Here is a 22,269-nt window from a genome sequence, read left to right as displayed (position 1 = left end):
TGGTCACATTTGGGCTGCAGACGGGCACAGACGGGCTTTACTTTGGCCCACCTTTGGCACGCCCGCTGAGCGGCCTCACATCGGCCACCATTAAATAGGGGAGGGGCCGGGAAGCGGAGATGGGAGGAGGGGCCGGGGGAGCAGTGGCGGGAAAATGGGACAAGCAGAAAACACAGGGCAACCCCAGGAGAAGGGGCAACCAGGCAGGATATTCAGAGCAGCAGGGAGCAAAAGAATACAACAGCACAATTAAGGAGAACACAAAATAAACACGAAATTAGTGGACTTACAGACTGATGAGAATGCCCAGGAATGCGCGGGCAGAGGTAAGGGGCACAGCGCGAACTGAGACGGAGACAGCGGGCCTCGAACACCAACAGCGAGGTGTAGGCAGCAGTGGCAGAACAGCGGAACTGCAGCGGTGGAGAGCAAGGGCCTTGGCCAGGAGGTCAGAGGTCCTGCTCCTTTGAGCCTTTAACATGTAGAAATCCACAGCGGAGAGTAGGGCTCTTGTCGATGTTGCTGCTGTGTTTTATAAATAGCCTAAGCTTGGTGCTACAGACTGTCGTTTTCTTTTGAGTGTGCGGACACAACGAAGCCCTGCTATCCAATATGATGCGCAAGTACTCAAATCTTAAAACACATTCCAATTTCCCCTTTTCCAAGGATAATAAACATTTATAAAGGATTTATGGGGCCTAATTACCATAAATTCTGTCTTTGTAACATTTATCTCCAGAACCTTGGATACATAAAAAGCGTTGCAATTATTCTGTAGTTGCTGCAGAGCCATGGGTGTCTGAGAGGTTAGAAGAGTGTCATCTGCAAATACTAGTGCAGGCACCCTAACCCCTTCTAATTTGTCAATTGTCAACAGTAGTTGATAGTCTTTCGACCGATACTTCTGGAGGTTTCTTGATGATTTATACAGAAATGGTTGCAATTAGATTTATGGTTTTGCAGAATCGACATGCGCTTGATATACTATTGGCCAAAGAGGGCGGAGTCTGTTAAAATGTTGAAAGTGCAACATTGTTGCACTTACATACCAGATAAAAGCACAGAAATTAAAGGATACATAAAGAATATTACAAAAAATGTATGGGAAAGACTAACAAAAAGAATTTCTTCAGTAGGAACTTGGTTTTCTTATGTAGGGAAAAGTTCCTCAGGACAAGTAGTTTTCCCTTTATTTGGTATAGCCATAATAGTTTTGTTAATAGTAATAAGGTGTAAGTGTTGCACTAATAAATTGAGAAGATATGAATTAAATGGAAAGGGAACTAAAAGAAAATATGAAGAGATACAGTTAGAAGATCGGAAGGGAAAGCTATATGAAAGAATTAAAGAATTAAAGAATAAAGATGAGAGCAAGACCAAAGAAGGGAAACAAAGTGACAAATGCTAAAGTTGGCATCTGATTAGGGATGGGTAATTTTGTGATGGCTCAAATATGCCATCAGAGAGGGGATTGATGTGGCTTGGAGGGAATCTCTTGCGCTTGCGCAGATGCTATTAAAATGGCTGCTTTGAAACTCACATGATTGGCATCTGCTCTGCTAAAACTCAATCAAACTATTTTACTAATGCTAATGCGGGGAAAGCATTAATAAGTAAATGGGGTTAGAGTAGAGATAGGTTGTATACAGTGAAACCATTTATTTTTTACTTTAACATTTGTCTTTTTGACTCTTTCAATAGTGCGTATAAATGAGCCTTTTTACGTGAACCATAGTCTGTTCCCTCCCAACTGCTGCATATGCGTAGTGCGAATGAGCCGGAAGAAGTGATGTGACTCTTTAACACTGTCCAAGGACGAAAAGGATACATACCCTGGGAAACCGAACTGACGTCCACTGACACGGATGGGAACATATGAAAATTATACTTTTGTGTCTATTAAGATGTGAATGCCGGTGGGAATAAAGACTGATGAATACAAATTAAGGGGTGGGAAATTTGAACAAAGACCTGAAAGACAAAATTGAAAAAAAAGCATGGTGTGATGATCACCTCCCCTTGCCTGTCCAATCAGAGTTAGTATTTTTGTGAGCTGGAAACATTAATGGGTGATACATGAATAACGAAGAGTATAATTGAGGTAGCTTTTAGTTAGTTAGAGAGAGACTGAAATCAGAATGCTGACGAGAGATGCTGATGAAGAATCGAATGCAGAACCATCAACTTTAACTTAATTTAGAAGAAGATCACGGAAGAATCTCGAGGAGGAAGAGAGTGTCAGAGAGGGGTGCTACGCAAGCGTCGGTGGTAGAGAGGTCCTCTATCCTGTCCTGATTCCTGCCCTGAAGCCTTTGGTCGCCAGATCTTTCCTTGGGGACCCTTCCCAGCTCCATGGCCAGGTGGTTGGTTTTCACACCATTCTTGGTAACTGTAATTATGTATCTGTATATGTGCTGATGTTCTTTTCTCTCTATCCTCTCCTTTCTGAGCATAAGTCATTGCGCAGTATAAAAGAATATGTTTAATGATTGAACTCCTCCCAATCTCTAAATCAGCTAAAATACCATATGGATTCAAAATATCCACCGCTCCCTGCCCAGCCTTTCATGGTCAGATTGATATCTCCATCTTCAAAACAGGTAACATCCTCATACAAGCCACGGTATCCCATCTTTCCGTCTTCGAACACCACTTCAGCATTATGTCTCTTCTCCTTGACCACTCTGTGCCTAACACTCCTTCTCCCCAACTGAATAATGCCCCTCCAACCTCTCCATCCCCCTTCCCCCTCGCTCCACCTCCACTCTCAACCATTCAGCTAACACCATCCTCAAACAATTGACTTCACCGTCACCCTCCCTGGACCTGTCTACAGCAAATGACATCACCCAACCACCGTTACCTATTTCTCATCCCCCTCTAATTTCCCTCTCTCCCCATAACTTCCGGAACTCACACTCCTCGGACCCCTCCACAAAACATGGTAGCCCCCAATCCTTGCCATCTACTTATCATTCCCCTCCCATGACCCCCCTCTTCCTGAATAATGCCCCCCAACCTCTCTCCCCCTTCCCAAACACTCATATACTCCACCGCCCTTTCCCTTCACTCCACCGTCCTTTCCCTTCAATCCCCTAACACAACTCCTAACCCCCTCCTCTTACCCATCTCAAACACCCTCTTCTCCTCCCCATCCCCCTATCCTGCCCCTTCAGGCCCTCCTAACTCCGCCTCCCAATCCTTTATCCCAACCCCCGATAAATACACAACCCCTCCACCCCTATATATCCGCTCTCCACTCGCTCTATGCCCTTTTATCCTCTCTGACCACATCTCCTGAAGTTCTTAACCTCCTGTCTAACCTAGCCCAACCCCTCACACCTAACTGCCCTGTCACCCCTCACTCCACACCCTCTACCCTATCTCCCCCTCACACATCAGTCGACCGTCCACAACTAACCCAGACCATTCCCTACTCCCAGACCATTCCTTACCCCCGCCCATGCCCCTTCAGTACCTCCCTTCACCCCAATTGCCACGAGCCTACACAAAACTGAACTTGACCTATCCAATTTGATTACCTAACCCCTCACACCTAACTGCCCTGTCACCTCTCACTCCACACCCACTACCCTATCTCCCCCCTCACACATCAGTCGACCCTCCACAACTAACCTAGACCACGCCCCCTCAGTACCTCCCTTCACCATAATTGCCCAGAGCCTACACAACATTGAACTTGACCTATCTAATTTGATTACTGAACTTTCCCAATTCAGGAAAGATGTTATCTTCCTCAGCTCCAGAACCCTCCCTCAGCATAAAATCAATCCCCACCCCCCCAAAATTCCCTAACATCAAACACAATCATTGGAGATCGTCTCCTTTCCACTGCCGTATACATAGACCTCGCTGCATCTCGAACCATCTCTCCCCGTCCGACCTCTCCGACCTATGCAACTCTTACCTTCCTAGTTTACCAACCACCAATCCTCCACTCCCCTACTCCCACATCCCTGTTATCCTAGGGACTAATAGAATCCCCTCCTCCCCCGCTTCCCCCAGACCACCGCCCCAACTCACGTCGATCCACTCTTGCTCACCCACCATACGCATTCCCACACCACTTACATGTATGCTTGTCAACTTCGCTCCACAGTCCAGCATGCCAGCTAAATTTCGGAAACTACCCTGAGTGAATCCATTGACATTGCAGTCCTCACAGAAACCTGGCTCAATGACCACTCAACGAGCATACTTGACCTACTCTACCCCCCCCCAGGATACTCTATTCTAGATGAAGAGGTGTGGCGCTGCGGCCAGGACGACTGACTCCGGAATCTGGGGATCACAGTTCGATCCCCGGTGCCGGCAGCAGATTAGCACAGCACCATGTGACTCTAGGCAAAAGCTTGCTTAATCTTCCCGACTGCGCCTAGAGACCTTTACGGGTGATTGTTCGCGCTTTACAAATGTGGATTATTATTATTCTTAGAAAAGATAGGCCTGACAGAGTTGGGGTGGTCTAGCCATTATCTTTAAAAATTAACTTGAGCTATCCCTTGTCAATAACTCTGGCTACTCCTCCTGCGAATACCTGGAAGCTGAACTGACAACTCAAAATTCCCACCCAATGCGCCTACACAACATCTACCGCCCACCTGGAGCCCCCCAGCTCTTCATCGAGGACTTATCTGAGCTCCTGACACAATCCTCATTATATTACTCAAAAAATCTCTTTCTTGGGGATCTTAACCTCCATTGGAACGATACAGATGATCCCACTATCTCCCTCCTCACTAATCTACTTGAGATCAATGAACTCAAACAACTATGCCTGTCCCCGACACACACCAAAGGAGCCATCCTTGACGCCATTCTTTCCAATGAAGATCTGGCCTCCGTGACCAAGATTGTCCCCATTGACTGGTCTGACCATCACCTTATACTGTTCACCATTGCTACCACTGCAAATCTCCCCACCTCCAAAATTAACAGACCTAAGATATTGACCAGAAATCTAAAACGTATCCCCCGGGTGTTCTTGAATCTATACTCCAAGCTCAACTTCTTCTCATACCCCGCTCACAAAATGCTAATGAGCTCACTGAACACTTTAACAATACTGTCAAAGGTATCCTTGACCAATTGGCCCGCCTAAACTGAAAAACCAAAGAAACACCCCCTCCAACTCTTGGTTTAATACCAAGATTAATAACGAAAGACAGTCACTCAGACTGTCAGAAAGAAACTGGAGACACCATCCCTCTCCCTCCCATCTTGCACTCCTCAGACGTGCTAGATCCAGGTACAAAAAACACATCTTCAAGGAAAAGGCATTCTTCTTCCGCATTCAACTTGATTGTGCCAAAAACAGACCTAGTAAACTCTTCAAAATCATTTGAAACCAAACTTCCCCCGCACCTCCAAATTTGATCACCTCCTCTGCCAGATGTGAAGAAATTTCCCACTTCTTCTCGGAAAAAACAGCCAAAATTGATCAATCCTTCCTTTACACACAGCTCCCCTCCAACTCCCAATGCAAACCTGTCTTCACCTCTAATTCCTACTCCACATCCCCTCCACCAGTTGACCCCTTCTCTCTTCCACCCACTACTCTACCTCTCCCCAGCGACTCTCCTCACCTACCTACTTCCTCACCCCCTAACCACTCCTCACACCTAGCCCTTACCACATCTCCAGAAACCAACTCCCCTAACTCACAATTAAAGAAGAATGCCTCCTTGCTCAACTTCCTCCCCGTGACTGAGCTAGAAGTCCTTAAAATAATTGGTAATCTTAAATCGTCCTTCCACACAAAAGACCCCTTACCCTCTAACCTTGTCCCTGCCCTTAAACACATCATTACCGCATGCTGTACCACAATCATCAACACCTCTCTCTCCACTGGCTGTGTCCCCACCTCCCTTCAACTTGGACAAATCTCTCCCATAATCAAGAACCCAATTGCTGACCCCAATGACCTAAACAATCTCTGTCCCATCACTAACCTCCTCCTTCTCTCAAAGGTCCTTGAAAAATGTGTCCTACTACAACTAGACAAACACATCGAAAACTTCAACCTACTCGACCTCTTTCAATCAGGCTTCAGGAAAGGCTGCAGCACGGAAACGGAAATGCTCAATGTCGTCGATGACATCCACCACTCACTTGATAATGGGGAGATTTGCCTTCATATCCTCCTTGATCTCTCCACAGCGTTTGATACAATCAACCATTCAGCCCTACTTAAAGTGCTTAGGACCCGTTTCGGCCTTAATGGTACTGCCTACAAATGGTTTGTCTCCTACCTACAACACCGAACTCAGCAAATCAAAATTCAAAACTGTCTTTCTAACCCGACTCCTGTCTTCCTTGGATCCCCCAAGGATCTATTCTCTCTCCCTCCCTCTTTAACCTCTTTATGGAACCCCTCACCCTCATTCTTAAACAAGCAGGCATCAACTACCACCTCTACGCCGATGACACCCAAATCTATTACAAGATTAAAACTCATGCTGACATCTTACACCTGAACAACACCCTCACCAAGATCCAAATCTGGTTCCATTCCAATCATCTCAAACTTAACCCTAATAAATCCGAAATCATTCTCTTCTCCCCTAAAAATAACCCTCTCCCCATTCAATCCTGGATCTCTGACCTTAACGCACTCAACTGCTCACTCACCCTGTCCAACTCCGCCAAATCCCTTGGTATTTCTATAGACAACACGCTAACCCTTAACGTCCACATCAAAAACTCTGCTAAAGGAGCCCTCTTCACTCTCCGTCACCTCAAGTAAATCAAACCCTTTGTACCTACCGATGACTTTAAACTTGTAGTTCAGTCACTTGTTCTTTCACGTATTGATTATGGTAATGCCATCCTCAACAGAATCCCCAAGGTCCACCTTGCTCCAAACAAAGCTGTGTTCAACCTTGCGGCCAGGCTCATCACAGACTGCAAATGCTTCGATAATATATCCCCGGCTCTCAAATCTCTTAAATGGCTCCCTACAAAACTGCCTGCATTAATCATAAAGTCCTCCACCAAAACACTCCGCAGTACCTCTACAAGAAACTCCTCATTGCGGTGACCACACTACCTCTGAGAAGCACCAACACCCTCCTCCTAATCCCACCACTTCATAAAAAGAAATCCACACAATCACGCTTCTTCTCTGGTAATCCCCCTATCATCTGGAATGCCCTCCCAAAAAACCTGTGCTGTAACCCCTCCTATTTCAACTTCAAAAAAGACCTCAAAATCCACCTCCTCAATTATTATTTGGGATCCTAACCTGTGACCTACACTTGATCTCCAATCACCATGTTATATTTGTCCAGCAATATTTGTCCTTTTCCCGAACATCATCTACCTAATTACTTGAAGTGTATAGCTCTTGCACCTGTTTATCTATTTTGATTTGTATTTTTCACATGTTGTTTCATTATCTTTTATCTACTTGTATGCCATGTTTGCTTTAATTTACCTTACTCATGTAAAGCGTTCTGATACCTCTGGGTCTAGCCAGCGCTATATAAAACTTTTAAAATAAATAAATAAAATAAATTGAATCTTCCTTCCTATTAGAGACGGAGACTGTTCTTTACTTTGTAAGTGGTTCACATGAAATTAATCTTAGATAAAGATTTAAAATATTTCCGACTCTGTGATCATTTCATAAGTGTAAGTGGATTGTTTATGACATTTCACCATCAACTAGTTCAGCTAATGGTCCATTGACCAGAGGAAAGAACTTTTTGATCAGTGAAAGATTAGTTGAGGATAAGAGGTGACTAATCTTGAAATGGTAAGAACTCATAAAAACATGACTCCAGGGGTTAATGCCAGGTTGTTGTGAGTGTGTATATGGGCCCAGGTGATTATGTGGTATTGGATTACCTGTTGCTGGTGAGCCGCTGGATCATCTCCACCTAGTAAACAGTGCTGCAGATGGTAGTAGTGAATTTACAGATTATCGTACGTAGCTACCAGATGGCCACATGTATGGTTTGACACCACCAGCCAGTCCATCCTTTTCAGCCACCATCATGATGCATTCTGAAATTTGTAGGTTTTCTTTCAATATTGTAAAAGAAAGCTTGAAAACCTGACATAAAACGTGCAGTTGACTGAAAAGCCAAGAAGGCCACACAGGGTCATCTAGTGCTCTCTCCAACGTAGCAGAATCTGCAATAGCTGTCAAGTTTGAGATTGCCCAGCTTTCCCGTGATGCTGCATCACTCTCACCTCCTTTTGCCTCATATTTCGCTGCACTACTATCAATTTCATCTCTCTCACTCTCTCTCACACACACTTTCTCTCTTTCTCACACACTCTCACACACCACACTTTCCCAGAGACATATATATCAACTATTTCTAAAGTTGTCTATCACACACATTTTCTCTCAAACGTACGCACCCAATTTATACTCTCACACACACATTTCTGCACTTAATTTATACTCACACACATTTCTCTCGCACATGCTTTCAGACACCCCTCCCTTCTGTCACACACAGTTTCACCTTTGCAAACACACACTCTTGCTCAAACTCGCTCACGCACAATCGCAGCTTGCCCTATCTGATACATTCCAACACTGGTGACCCTCGACATTTTTACCATATGACAAAAAGAATACCTTAAATGTGTTGCTTTATTTAAACCCCAACCTTGTAAAGAATTCCATGCGCAAACAATACATGTTGTAGCACCCAGTATAATATGTTGCATAAATAAATACGTATAAGGTCCCAAAGGCGAGACCGATTGCATTGCAAATGCTTGTTAAGATACTGGCCAGTTTGATGCAAATATTGACTATTAGGATCTCAGAAGGCAAGTGATGGCTAAAAGAGGACAGAGCGGTTGCAAATTCATTATAAATCTCAGCTAAGCACTCCCCAAGATCGATGGCCGTTTGACGGACCTACAATCATTTCGCAGTATTGGCGCTACAGTTGGCGTTACGGGGCACGACAATTCTTGAGGATTCTTGAGAGCTTGAGATGTAAAGGGCAGTGATCACTGTCTTCCCTATCATCCAATTTGGAATCTTCCATTTTATCCCACATGGAGACCTTGATCAGCAAATAATCCATTTTAGATGTAACTGAGGCTCTCCTGAAAGTGGGCAAACAATGTTTATCTTAACTAGACCAACCATTGCATGCCCTCAAGCCAGTTCACATTACAAGACGAGTAACCTGCGTGGTCGCCACTGAGCCCGGAACGTAGGATTTGCTGCTAAGAGATGGTATACCCCGACACCCATATTCCTCTTCTGTGGCCAAGCAAAGGCTATATATGGGTTCGAACATAATATTCCAGTCTAAAACATTAGAGCGGTGCAAGGAAGTCCCTCTGGCAAATACATTTTTATCCCTCGGATGTCAGGGGAATCAATGCTCAAAGGTTCTATACAGAGGTTTAACTCAATTTTGGCCCAGTTAAAAAGACCCCCTGAAGCCCTACCGACATAAAAGGTAGTATAGCCAGATCGGAATAGTGGCTGGGTTAGCCACATTTCTTGGACAAACAGTAATCAGATTGCTCTATATACTCTAACAAAGTTAGGAGCCAACACGTTGGTCTGAAGTCCAGCAACACTCCATGAAACTGTCTAGAGGGACCCAGAGATGTTATTCCACATTTGCCAGGTAAATGGGAGTTCAGGGTCCTAGTCAGGCTGTCTTTGACACAAGTTCACAGCTGTGGTCAAATCTGTGAAGGATCTGTGCTGGAACCGGGTTATAAAAGGTCTGCCAGGGCACGGTAAGATTAGATTTGCCCTGTTAGTCTCCAACCTTCGGTAGCTTTCCAGGAGCACTGGTTGCAACATTCAGACACCGTCAATCTTGACCGTCTAAATGTAACAACGCTTCAAAACAATTATTGGTGGGAATGTTACAGGACATTTGACCAAGATTGGCAGGTTTGCCACCTGCCAGGGTCACAACCCTAGAGAGACTTGAGGAAGAAGTGGCCTATAGAAGTGCCCTAAGGGAAGCGCCCTAATGCAGCTCAATGGTGGGGCCCTCTTGGTTAGTCGCCATAGTAGCAACTCAGCGATCAAAATGCCCTTGAAGCTGATTAATACGCAATTGCCGGGGGAGTCTTTTGAATGAATATCTAACCATGTCGTCCTTTTTACCGACAAGATTCCTTGTGCTAGGTCCTGTGACCATCCAGAATTAGTTTTAAGCCAATACATAGTTTAATTTTTCAGGGCCAAAAAGTCATGACCGGATTTAGGGGATAATGCAGGCACATCTTGTGGAATGATTAAATAGGACGTATATTCTGGGGGTTCCATGTTTAAATATCGATGTCAAAAATATTGATGAAAAAAATATCGACTCCCTATACTTAAACAAGTAAGTACAGTAGTATCGACACAAAAATATCGATGTAACAAATATAGAAATCAAAAATATAAACTTTAAAAAATTAAATATCTTAAATAAAATTAATTAAATAATTTTAATATTATTGACAAAATTAATTTAATTTAATACATATTTCAACTAATTATAACTAATAAACTTAATTTAATAAATAGAAACACAAAAAAATGTGTACATATACATATATTTACTTAAATACATTTTATTAACTATTATCTTTATTTAATTTATAAACTTTTTAAATTATATAAAAATAAAATATACACATATATATATAATTTAATATAAAATAAAATATTCTATATTTAATTAACACATTAAACTATTAAAAAAAGAATAACACATACATTTAATAACAAATTAAACACATTAGTAGGGAAAGTGCTGGATATGAGAGGGGTAAATATTACTATTCCCACTCTAGTGAGTGCAACAGTAGGGAAAGCGCTGGATCCCACAACAATAAAAAACAAAAACATCACATTTTTATAAAATTTATTTTTCAATACTAACACAATCATAATATAAATTTAAATATATTATTATTAACAAAGATAATATAATATCCACAACACACACCTTAAATTAATTAGACAATTACAATAAATAATTACAAATTAATTAATGGAAATTAATTTAAAAATATGTAATAATTAATCAATAAACAATTAATTACCACACTTCCCACCATTTACACATAAAACACCACAACACACACCTACAATTAATTAAACAACGAACATAATTATTTCTTAATTGATAAATTGAAATTCATTAACAACTAAGGTGTCGATTCCGATCCGTTAAAAAAAATCCCAGTACGACTAGTATCCGTATTTTTTTTACGTACAAATCGTACAAGTCCCGTACAAACGGCGAAGTACGATTCGTACGTGAAAAATACATCCGATTGACCTCGGGAAAAGTCTATGACACGTCCCCGGACAGTTTTACGTACGATTCGTAAAACTGAAGTCCGAGCGCACAAGTACGATCCGTACCGGTGTTCCGAATACACAATCGTATGTAAAACGTCCCGTACGGAGCGAACTGTGTACCACCCCTACCCTGGGTACATCTGGGCGAAGGGTATGAGTCGTACGGCACCCCCCAGCCTCCCACCCCTCCTGCGTACGTCCGCACCGTACCCCCAGCCCCCCGCATGTACGCACCATACGCGCTATGGTATGGTGCGTACATGTAGGGCTGGGGGTACGGTGCGTACATGTAGGGCTGGGGATATGGTGCATACATGTAGGGCTGGGGGTACGGTGCGTACGTGTAGGGCTGGAGGTACGGTGCACACATGCGGGGGGCTGGGGGTACGGTGCGGACGTGTAGGGATAGGGGTACTGTGCATACATGCGGGGGGCTGGGGTATGGTGCGGACGAGTAGGGATGGGGGTACGGTGAGTACCGGGCCCCCTTTTCCTCATGCATCACGGCGTACTTAGCTTTTCCGGCACTTTTTGGCTCCCGTAAAAATATTGCCGTGCGGATTGCTGTGGGTACGAATCGTACTTGCTGGTCCGTAAAACGCTGCCTGACTCCATGCGAATGTCACGTACGCGCTGTCCCGGATCGGACTTGTATGTATTTTTGAGTCGCACGGTGTTTTTTATGATTCGTACGGAAATGGTATTTCGGTACGAATCGTACTTGCTGGTTTGTACGGTGGAGTTCCCGGGTACGAGTCGTACGGAGAAAACGCTCCGTACGACGATTCGTACCCGGTTTTTCCCGGATCAGAATCGACACCTAATTATCAAACAATTAATAATTAATCAATTAACACATTTAACTCTATAAATTTACAATTATACATATTAATTATCCAATACATTTTATATAATTAAATTACTTCCCACCCTATTCCCCTATAAACCCACAACCTGCTACGGAACTAAAAATGCAAAATTCAGTTTAAAAAAAAGTATTAACTACTATAAATAATTAATTAAATCTATATAATTAAATTACTTCCCACCCTATTCCCCTATAAACCCACAACCTGCTACAATACTAAAAATGCAAAATTATACTGAAAATATATTAATAACTAATACAATTTTCAAACATATAATAAAATGACAAACAGTTCTCATTAAAAACACTGAAATACATAACATTATTTATAATTCGATATTTTTGTCAACTATATTTTTGTAAACGATATTTAAAACGTCTATATTTTTGTACTCGATATTACTTACCTGTCAGTCGATATTCTTGTCAACTATATTTTTATTGTCGATGTTTCTTCCCCACGATATTTCTGCAGCAATATTTATGTCCCTCGATATTTCTCCGTCGATATTCCTGCTCTGCACCTTCTGGTGGAAGTTGAGGGTATCTCGCGTGGGGTCTACTAGGTGGGAGGTTGGTTTAAATCTATCACTGTCTTCTTTCAATTGTGCGCCCATATGGCTTGAGGCTTGCCCCTCCAAATGACCCCCATTGCTCCGGCTGTGTGCAATCTCAGGCGCACAGCACATTTGGGGTGGAAACGAAGGACTGTCCCTAGCTCGCATCTGCAACACAGTCGGCAGAGGGGGCGCTATAGTCAACAAGACATCATCTCCTAAAATGAAAGGCAAGGAGTTTTTTAAGGCCTCCAATTTCAATTCCATCAAGTCAAGGCAACCAGCTAGAGGAGCAAGCTCTACTTTTAATACAGGATTAAGTTTCTCTAGGGGACTCTCCATGTAAATATTCATGAATTGTGGGCTCGGAACTGGGAAACCCCCATCCCCCGCAGGAGGAAGAGGAGGGATAGGTAAGTCATTGCACTGGGAAGACTTCTCAAGTAATTATTTAGATTGCTTGGGGTATGTAGGAACGGGAGACTTCGCTCATTTGACAGTTAGTTGAGACATGGGCCGGGGAGGCGAAGCCGGGCCCGATAGGGGCCCGTGCCATATCCCTCCTAGAGGCGGGAACCCCCCCCGCAAGCCTGCAAAAAGGGGGTAACCAGATTGGTCACCCCCAAGCTAGCCGCCCAATCCGGCCGAGAGGGGGCAATCGGCTGGGGGTTTCAAAATGGGCACAGGTTCACCCTTTGGGTCACTGAACCCTCCCAATCCAGACTGAATCCTACCCACCCATGCCAAAGGAAGCGGGCGTCGCAGCCGGGAGGGCAAAGGGAAAGGGTGAAGCGGAAGAGACCCAGAAAAAGATCAAAAAGAGAAATTACTAAAGGTAGATGAGCTCCTCACACAGTGTCCTTGGGATGCCTCATGGAAGGGACAATGAGGAGCAGGCGAGTGCCCAGCAAGGTTCCAGGGCAAGCAGAACGGCACTTGCAGCCTGGGCAAGGGAAGCCTGGAACCATTCAACACGGAGACCTTGCTTAAAGGGGCACCTCGAGCTAAGATAATGCTGTCATAAAGGATTAACGCCAAACTGGGAGAACAATGCATGATGTAAAATTACATGGATGTTTATGAATGACCAACCAAAAGTTGCGAGATCTATTAACCATGTTTTAATAAACTGTGGCCTTTCTATGCACCATATCATGTCGTCACTGGATTGATTGATGGGAAAGGGACACAGTTGGGCAGGGCGATAAGAAGGGGGGGCGACTCGCCCCTGGGAGGGGTTTGATGCGGGTTACCATCTTAGACTTTATGTTGGAGATTAAGGGAGTGCTGGGGCCTGAACTGCTTTTATCACATACTACAGTGAGCTCCCTTGGATGGGCGTCTAGTGACCCATTTGGAGAGGAGCTAGACGGGAGAGTAGGCGTCTGGAGAAAGGCTGGGATCTCTGTTAGAGGCTAAGGTTCCACTGACACAGACGGAGAGGCCTGAGTGGAAGAGCCTAGATTCCGTGATAACCTTCTCTGAAAGGGCGATATTTGCGCTCACTACCCCAGGCACCCTTTCCAACATACGATCTATTGTTGTGAACTTCACAGACTGTGTTTGTGTAGTGTCTCCCCTTGGCAGCTTCTTTTTACCTATCCTAGGCAGACGGACGTTGCACCCCTTGAGATCAATTACTTGTTACTAGTCAAATACTGTTGACGAGCCCACTAATGAATTAAAACCTCTATAGCCAAGGAGGGGTGGCCCAGCCCGGCCTCTCCGGTCTATGATGGGCTTTCTTGGCCTGGTCTTCACCCGGGCTCGTCTTGGCCTGGTCTTCGCCCAGGCTCGCTTTGCCTGCTCTTCACCCGGGCTTGTCTTGGCCTGGTCTTAACCCGGGCTCGTCTTGGCCTGGTCTTCGCCCGGGCTCGTCATGGCCTGGTCTTCGCCCGGGCCCATCTGTGGCCGGTCTTAGCTCCGGCGCATGCCCGGCGTGTCCTGCGCTGCCGGCTGCTGCTGGCGCTTTTGAGTGATGTTAATGTGTCCCGCCCCCTACTGGGCACAAGGTAAGCTGAGGAATGAAGTCCTACCCCCGCCAGGTGCAGCACAGTCAAAGCAGTGCATGCGGGCAAATTAAACCGCCTCTGAAGTCACCCCATATGACAATGGAACTTTCAGCTTGTTTTCAATGATTTTTGTAGAAACCTCTGCTATAATATGCACCATTTGAACTTCCTTTTTTCAAACCTTTGCAGCAATTTTTCTTGAAATATGTGCTGTAAAATGTGCCATGCGAACATATTTACTAAAAATCTTCTTGCCACCCCTCCACATTCCTCTTTCGGTTTGACTTGCTTGCTATGCTTGTTTGCGCCTTAGCCTTGGCGGAGGAGCATTGCCCCACTGCTTTCAGAGCAGGAGAAAGGACAAATAAATGGCAATAACCTCTCTATTATCATTTTATATTTCCCTACGGGGCTGGGCTAGGGCGGGCTGGGCTGGTGGCACAGGGGGAGGAGGGGTTTGCACACTCCGAGAGCGCATGACTGCTTTGCCAGCCGTCTTGGGCCGGCTAAACAGTCACGCTCACATTGCATGTTCCCCACCAGGCTCTAATGCACAGTCTGGTGAGGAACATGCACAGGCTTCCTGCCCCGTCAGAGCGAACCACGGCGCTCAGACCAATCACAATGCTGCATTGTAGTGTTGTGATTGGCTTAGGGGAAGGAGCCTGGGAGCTTGCTATTTCCGTAACTGAAGTTGAGGAGAGACAGTGGCGTCTGAAGGGACCGAAGCTGAGGAGAGACGCCGGCCGGCAAAAAGTATGTTTTCTTTATTTTTGTCCCCCCCGCCACCCCTGCTCACTGCCAGTCGCCACTGTCAACTTGGAGGTCAACTTTCACGCCACCACTTTGATAATCCACCAGCCGCCACTGAATGGCACCATAAACAGAAATGAGCATATGGTGAAAGAGGAATATACCCCGGACTGATCTATGATGTGACTGACAATGTCTCAAGCCAATGACTAAAAGAGACTGATCCAGATAAGCTGAGGGTTGAAGGAGCATGACCGCTACATGTATGTTGTAAACAGCAGGTTTCGGCATCAGCTGCAGCGTCGCCAGACCTAAACACTATGACTCGCTGTCTGTCTGGAAGGGCTTTGAGGTGTTTCAGTTTGCAGTGTGGTGCTTCATAGATTTATTGATAACCTCTCCTGTACTCTGTCCTCATGGCTCCCTCCTGCTGGTGCAGCCCTCCACCCATCTATGGAACCTACCACTGTATCTCAGTCCTCTTATACACCCTCCCTCTTCCAATCGGTGGCTCAGTCCTGAGATAGGTCAGTGCACGGCTGTTGGGGACTCTACCACTTAAGCCCGGCTTCGGCCAGACTCCTTCACCTACAGATACTCCTTCCTCCATGTGCCTCTAACATGAATCTAAGATTTGTCCCTGTCTTTAGTGTTTTCCAACAATTTGGGACCAGGCGTCATGCAATGGATGGAGATTCCAGAGAGTGCAAACTTCCCACCACAGGGACCAGGGAGTATGTTGTATGGAGATGCATTCACATATTCATTCATTTCTGTTTTCACAGCTCTTTTCTGCAACTGTTGGACAAACTAAGTACACACATTACCTTGTGAAACAATCACGCATTTGTTTTGGGGAATGTTTGAGTGGAGTAAGTTGTGGCTTAGAAGAAAGCTTTTGAGTGGGACTCACCCTTCAAGGGGTGGTGAAACGTGTGTGTCAAAGGCAGAGGCGTGTAGTGTCCATAATAGTGGGGTGACTGGTGAAACATAAAGGGGCGCAGCCTAGGGACTCGCCAAATACAGTGTAATGGAAGTGAGTTGGCTTGGAGGTCGTTTAGGGGTCACCAGGGGTCACGATTTCAACCGCCGTCTTCACTCAGCAGCTCCTGGCACTGTGTTTGTGACCCCTGCCGTCAGAGGTGGTAAGAGCAGTGTCCTAGACAGAAGTTACGGCTGTAGTCAACCTTGTGCACTCTCTGTGCCCCTCAGCTAGATCATGTGCAGACCGCAGTAAACATGAGACCCCTGGCACTGTGTTTGCGACCCCTGCCATCAGAGGTGGTAAGGGCAGTGTCCTAAACATAAGTTAAGGCTATAACAGCCTTGTTTACTCTCTGAGCTCATCAGCTAGATCTTGTGCAGCCCACAGTAAATATGAGACCCCTGGCACTGTGTTTGCGACCCCTGCCGTCAGAGGTGGTAAGGGCAGTGTCCTAGACAGAAGTTACGACTGTAGACAACCTTGTGTACTCTCTGTGCCCCTCAGCTAGATCATGTACAGCCCACAGTAAACATGAGACCCCTGGCACTGTGTTTGCGACCCCTGCCGTCAGAGGTGGGAATGGCAGTGTCCTAGACAGAAGTTACGGCTGTAGTCAACCTTGTGTACTCTCTGTGCCCCTCAGCTAGATCATGTGCAGACTGCAGTAAACATGAGACCCCTGGCACTGTGTTTGTCACCCCTGCCGTCAGAGGTGGTAAGGGCAGTGTCCTAGACAGAAGTTACGGCTGTAGTCAACCTTGTGTACTCTCTGTGCCCCTCAGCTAGATCATGTGCAGACCGCAGTAAACATGAGACCCCTGGCACTGTGTTTGTGACCCCTGTTGTCAGAGGTGGTAAGGGCAGTGTCCTAAACATAAGTTACGGCTGTAGTCAACCTTGTGTACTCTCTGTGCCCCTCAGCTAGATCTTGTGCAGACTGCAGTAACCATTAGACCCCTGGCACTGTGTTTGCGACCCCTGCCGTCAGAGGTGGTAAGGGCAGTATCCTAAACAGAAGTTAAGGCTGTAGTCAACCTTGTGTACTCAGTGCCGCTCAGCTAGATCATGTGCAGACCACAGTAAACATGAGACCGCTGGCACTGTGTTTGCGACCCTTGTTGTCAGAGGTGGTATGGGCAGTGTCCTAAACAGAAGTTAAGGCTGTATTCAGCATAGTTTACTCTCTGAGCCCCTCAGGTAGATCATGTGCAGACCACAGTAAACATGAAACCCCTGGAACTGTGTTTGCGACCCCTGCCGTCAGAGGTGGTAAGGGCAGTGTCCTAAACAGACGTTAAGGCTGTAGTCAGCATAGTTTACTCTCTGAGCCCCTCAGGTAGATCATGTGCAGACCACAGTAAACATGAAACCCCTGGAACTGTGTTTGCGACCCCTGCCGTCAGAGGTGGTAAGGGCAGTGTCCTAAACAGACGTTAAGGCTGTAGTCAGCATAGTTTACTCTCTGAGCCCCTCAGGTAGATCATGTGCAGACCACAGTAAACATGAAACCCCTGGAACTGTGTTTGCGACCCCTGCCGTCAGAGGTGGTAAGGGCAGTGTCCTAAACAGACGTTAAGGCTGTAGTCAGCATAGTTTACTCTCTGAGCCCCTCAGGTAGATCATGTGCAGACCACAGTAAACATGAAACCCCTGGAACTGTGTTTGCGACCCCTGCCGTCAGAGGTGGTAAGGGCAGTGTCCTAAACAGAAGTTAAGGCTGTAGTCAACCTTGTGCACTCTGTGCCCCTCGCCTATTCGGTGTGCAGGACACAGTAAGCATCTGCCACTGAACATGTGAAGGGAGCAAAAGAGAACAGACATATACAGGGTAAGACCATGGGGGAAATGATGTAAAAATAACATAAATAGCAGGGAGAGGACACAAAGGAGAGAGAGGTGAGAGACAGAGACAAAAACAGGAACCTGTATTCGAGAGAGAAAGAGAGGGATTAAAGAGACATCACAAAGAGACAGGTAAGAGAGAGAGCCAAAGTCAGGGACGTCTATGCGAGAGAGACAGAGAGGGATTAACGAGACATCACAAAGAGACAGAGACAGGAACATGTATGTGAAAGAGACAGAGAGGGGTTAAAGAGACATCACAGAAAGACAGGTAAGAGACAGAGACAAAGACAAGGATATGTATGCAAGAGAGAGAGAGATGGACTAAAGAGACATCAGAAAGTGTTGACAGGTGTGAAAAAGAGTGCCACAGGTGTGAGCAATAGGCAATCGATACGTAGACGGGTAACAAAGAGACAGCCAAGAGTGCAACAGAGGGTGTCACCAGTAATATGGGATGTAGGCAGAGACTTGCGATACAGACAGGAGATATGAGAGCGAGACAGGCAAGGTGTGAGGGGAGAAGCTGGTGACACACAACCGAGAGGCAGAGGGAGACGGCACAGGTGTGAGGCGAGAAGCTGGTGACACCCAACCGAGAGGCAGGTTGAGACGGCACAGGTGTGAGAGAAGCTGGTGACATACAACAGAGGCAGAGGAAGGCATGACAGGTGTGAGAGAAGCTGGTGACACACAACCGAGAGGCAGAGTGAAGCAGGACAGGTGTGAGAGAAGCAGGTGACACACAACCGAGAGGCAGAGGGAGGCTGGACAGGCGTGAGAGAAGCTGGTGACACACAACTGGGAGGCAGAGGGAGACGGCACAGGTGTGAGGCGAGAAGCTGGTGACACCCAACCGAGAGTCAGGGTGAGACGGCACAGGTGTGAGAGAAGCTGGTGACACACAACCGAGAGGCAGAGGGAGGCTGGACAGGCGTGAGAGAAGCTGGTGACACACAACCGAGAGGCAGAGTGAGTTAGGACAGGTGTGAGAGAAGCTGGTGACACACAACCGAGAGGCAGAGTGAGGCAGGACAGGCGTGAGAGAAGCTGGTGACACACAACCGAGAGGCAGAGCGAGGCAGGACAGGCGTGAGAGAAGCTGGTGACACACAACCGAGAGCCAGAGTGAGTTAGGACAGGTGTGAGAGAAGCTGGTGACACACAACCGAGAGGCAGAGGGAGGCAGGACAGGTGTGAGAGAAGCTGGTGACACACAACCGAGAGGCAGAGTGAGGCAGGACAGGCGTGAGAGAAGCTGGTGACACACAACAGAGGCAGAGGGAGGCAGGACAGGCGTGAGAGAAGCTGGTGACACACAACAGAGGCAGAGGGAGGCAGGACAGGTGTGAGAGAAGCTGGTGACACACAACAGAGGCAGAGGGAGGCAGGACAGGTGTGAGAGAAGCTGGTGACACACAACAGAGGCAGAGGGAGGCAGGACAGGCGTGAGAGAAGCTGGTGACACACAACCGAGAGGCAGAGTGAGGCAGGACAGGCGTGAGAGAAGCTGGTGACACACAACCGAGAGGCAGAGAGAGGCAGGACAGGCGTGAGAGAAGCTGGTGACACACAACCGAGAGGCAGAGGGAGGCAGGACAGGCGTGAGAGAAGCTGGTGACAACAGAGGCAGAGGGAGGCAGGACAGGCGTGAGAGAAGCTGGTGACAACAGAGGCAGAGGGAGGCAGGACAGGCGTGAGAGAAGCTGGTGACACACAACAGAGGCAGAGGGAGGCAGGACAGGCGTGAGAGAAGCTGGTGACAACAGAGGCAGAGGGAGGCAGGACAGGTGTGAGAGAAGCTGGTGACACACAACAGAGGCAGAGGGAGGCAGGACAGGCGTGAGAGAAGCTGGTGACACACAACAGAGGCAGAGGGAGGCAGGACAGGCGTGAGAGAAGCTGGTGACAACAGAGGCAGAGGGAGGCAGGACAGGTGTGAGAGAAGCTGGTGACACACAACAGAGGCAGAGGGAGGCAGGACAGGTGTGAGAGAAGCTGGTGACACACAACCGAGAGGCAGAGAGAGGCAGGACAGGCGTGAGAGAAGCTGGTGACACACAACCGAGAGCCAGAGTGAGTTAGGACAGGTGTGAGAGAAGCTGGTGACACACAACCGAGAGGCAGAGGGAGGCAGGACAGGTGTGAGAGAAGCTGGTGACACACAACCGAGAGGCAGAGTGAGGCAGGACAGGCGTGAGAGAAGCTGGTGACACACAACAGAGGCAGAGGGAGGCAGGTGAGACTTTTAGAAAGACTCAGCTCACCGAGGGACAGGTAAGAGAACTAATCAAGAGGCATCTGAAACAGTGGAGAGTGAGTCTGATCGGAAAGAATGGGGAGTTGAGTGAAGTGCTGGAGACTATAAGAGAGACAGCTCAGAGAAAAGAGAAAGCAGGTGTATTTGAGAGAGAGAGAGGGACGCAATACATTGACAGGTTAAAAATATAGATGTGAGAGGTGGGCAGGCAGACAGATAAGAAAATGACAGCTGAAAGAAGAGAGACAGCTGAGAGAGGGATGACGATGAGACAGATGGGTGGGAGGCAGTGCTGTTATACAAGTTCAAGGACAACAGAGAAAGTGGCAATAAGAAGACAGAAGCGGGGGAGTGATGGGAGAAGAAAAGGTATGAGACAAAGAGGCGATATTGAGATAGACAGACGAGAAACACAAAAGGGGATAAGAGAGGTGAGATACAAGTGAAAGAGGTAAAAAGAGACAGAACAGGTGAGAATTCAAGTGAGAGATGGGATGTTCTGAGACATAATAAGATCAGTGAGAAAGACAGTTGGGATAAAAGGGGAGACAAGAGGGTCGAGAGTCAACAACTGGTGAGAAAGAAAGATGAGAGCGAGAGATAAAAAAGACTGACAGACGAGAGACAGTCGTGATGTCACCTCCTGTGCTGTCATTGAAGTAAAGAGACATGTGATATCACTTCCGCGCCCCCTAGCGTTTTGGTGAATCGACGTCCATGTGAGTGGAGTGTGTGGGGGCAGAGATCAGAGGGCGCCGGAGCGTGGGTAGATTTACAGACAAGTAGAAGGTAAAGACCAAGTATGGGGGGCCAGAGGAAGCTGTGGGGGTGCAGTGAAGGAAGCTGAAGGGATGGGAGACCAAAAGCGTTCGGTACCTGCAGTCTCTCCGGCTGGGCAGACTTCTATGCCCGAGATGGCCGGGCTCAGGGCGAGGAGTACCAGTGTAAGAGAGATGCCAGCCAGGCTCGCCATCTTGCATCAGGGACTGTGTCTGGACGCCGGGCGGGTGCAGCTCAGATTTATAGGCTGGCACCTTTAGGAGGATGAATTAGGCTGATAGGGTGCCAGCCCGCAGGTGCCTGGACTCCCGCCAGCCACGTGCCTTCACCGGGCCATTGCATAACACATTTCCCAGTGGAACATTTAACAAAATAATGTCAGAACTTAATGAGATTTCTCAGAGCCAACCTTTGTGTCTCCACATACTGTATGCTTCCATTGCCATGCGAAACAACGGCCCGATGCACAAAGACACACTTACACTTTTATGTAAGTTTACTACTTTTCGGTATTCACCGAGGTAAACTCAGACCAAAATTATAGCCTTCCTAGTAGTAACTTACCTTTGTGAATACTGAAAAGTAGTAAAATTAGACTTTTAGTCTAAGTTTACCTCTGAGAATACTAACAAGCATTGGCATAGCCAATAGGTCTCGCTTTTGGGACCTTATAAGTATTTAGTTATGCAGCACAATATACTTGGTGCAACAACATCAACTGTTGCGTGGCTAAACACTTATAAGGTCCCAAAGGCGAGACCTATTGGCTATGCCAATGCTTGTTATTTTTTGTTCTTGGGGGAAACCGGGCTAGTGCCAGGAGGGTCAAGGGTGAGTGCCAGGGAGGTGAGGAGTGAATGCCAGGAGGGACAAGGATGACCGTCAGGCCAGGGGG

At 46.7% G+C, this 22,269-nt stretch overlaps 1 protein-coding gene across 2 annotated transcripts in view; it reads right to left on the bottom strand.

The window, feature by feature from the left end:
• The window catches only part of LOC146822328 (WAP four-disulfide core domain protein 12-like), an 89,750-nt gene extending 68,162 nt beyond the window's left edge, over positions 1–21,588 (bottom strand). The window contains exon 1 of one of the 2 annotated variants that reach the window (XM_085609461.1): positions 21,471–21,588. In XM_085609461.1, coding sequence (XP_085465587.1) covers positions 21,471–21,567 — 97 coding nt within the window. In that variant the 5' untranslated portion in view covers positions 21,568–21,588. The remainder of the gene's footprint in view (positions 1–21,470) is intronic. The other variant, XM_085609462.1, reaches the window with a different exon arrangement.
• Between the last annotated feature and the right edge of the window lie 681 nt (positions 21,589–22,269).

This window comes from Triturus cristatus, chromosome 6 (assembly GCF_964204655.1).
Source record: "Triturus cristatus chromosome 6, aTriCri1.1, whole genome shotgun sequence".
Taxonomy (NCBI): Eukaryota; Metazoa; Chordata; class Amphibia; order Caudata; family Salamandridae; genus Triturus; species Triturus cristatus.
Note: the sequence above shows the minus strand (reverse complement) of the source record. Positions and strands in the feature narration are given on the sequence as shown.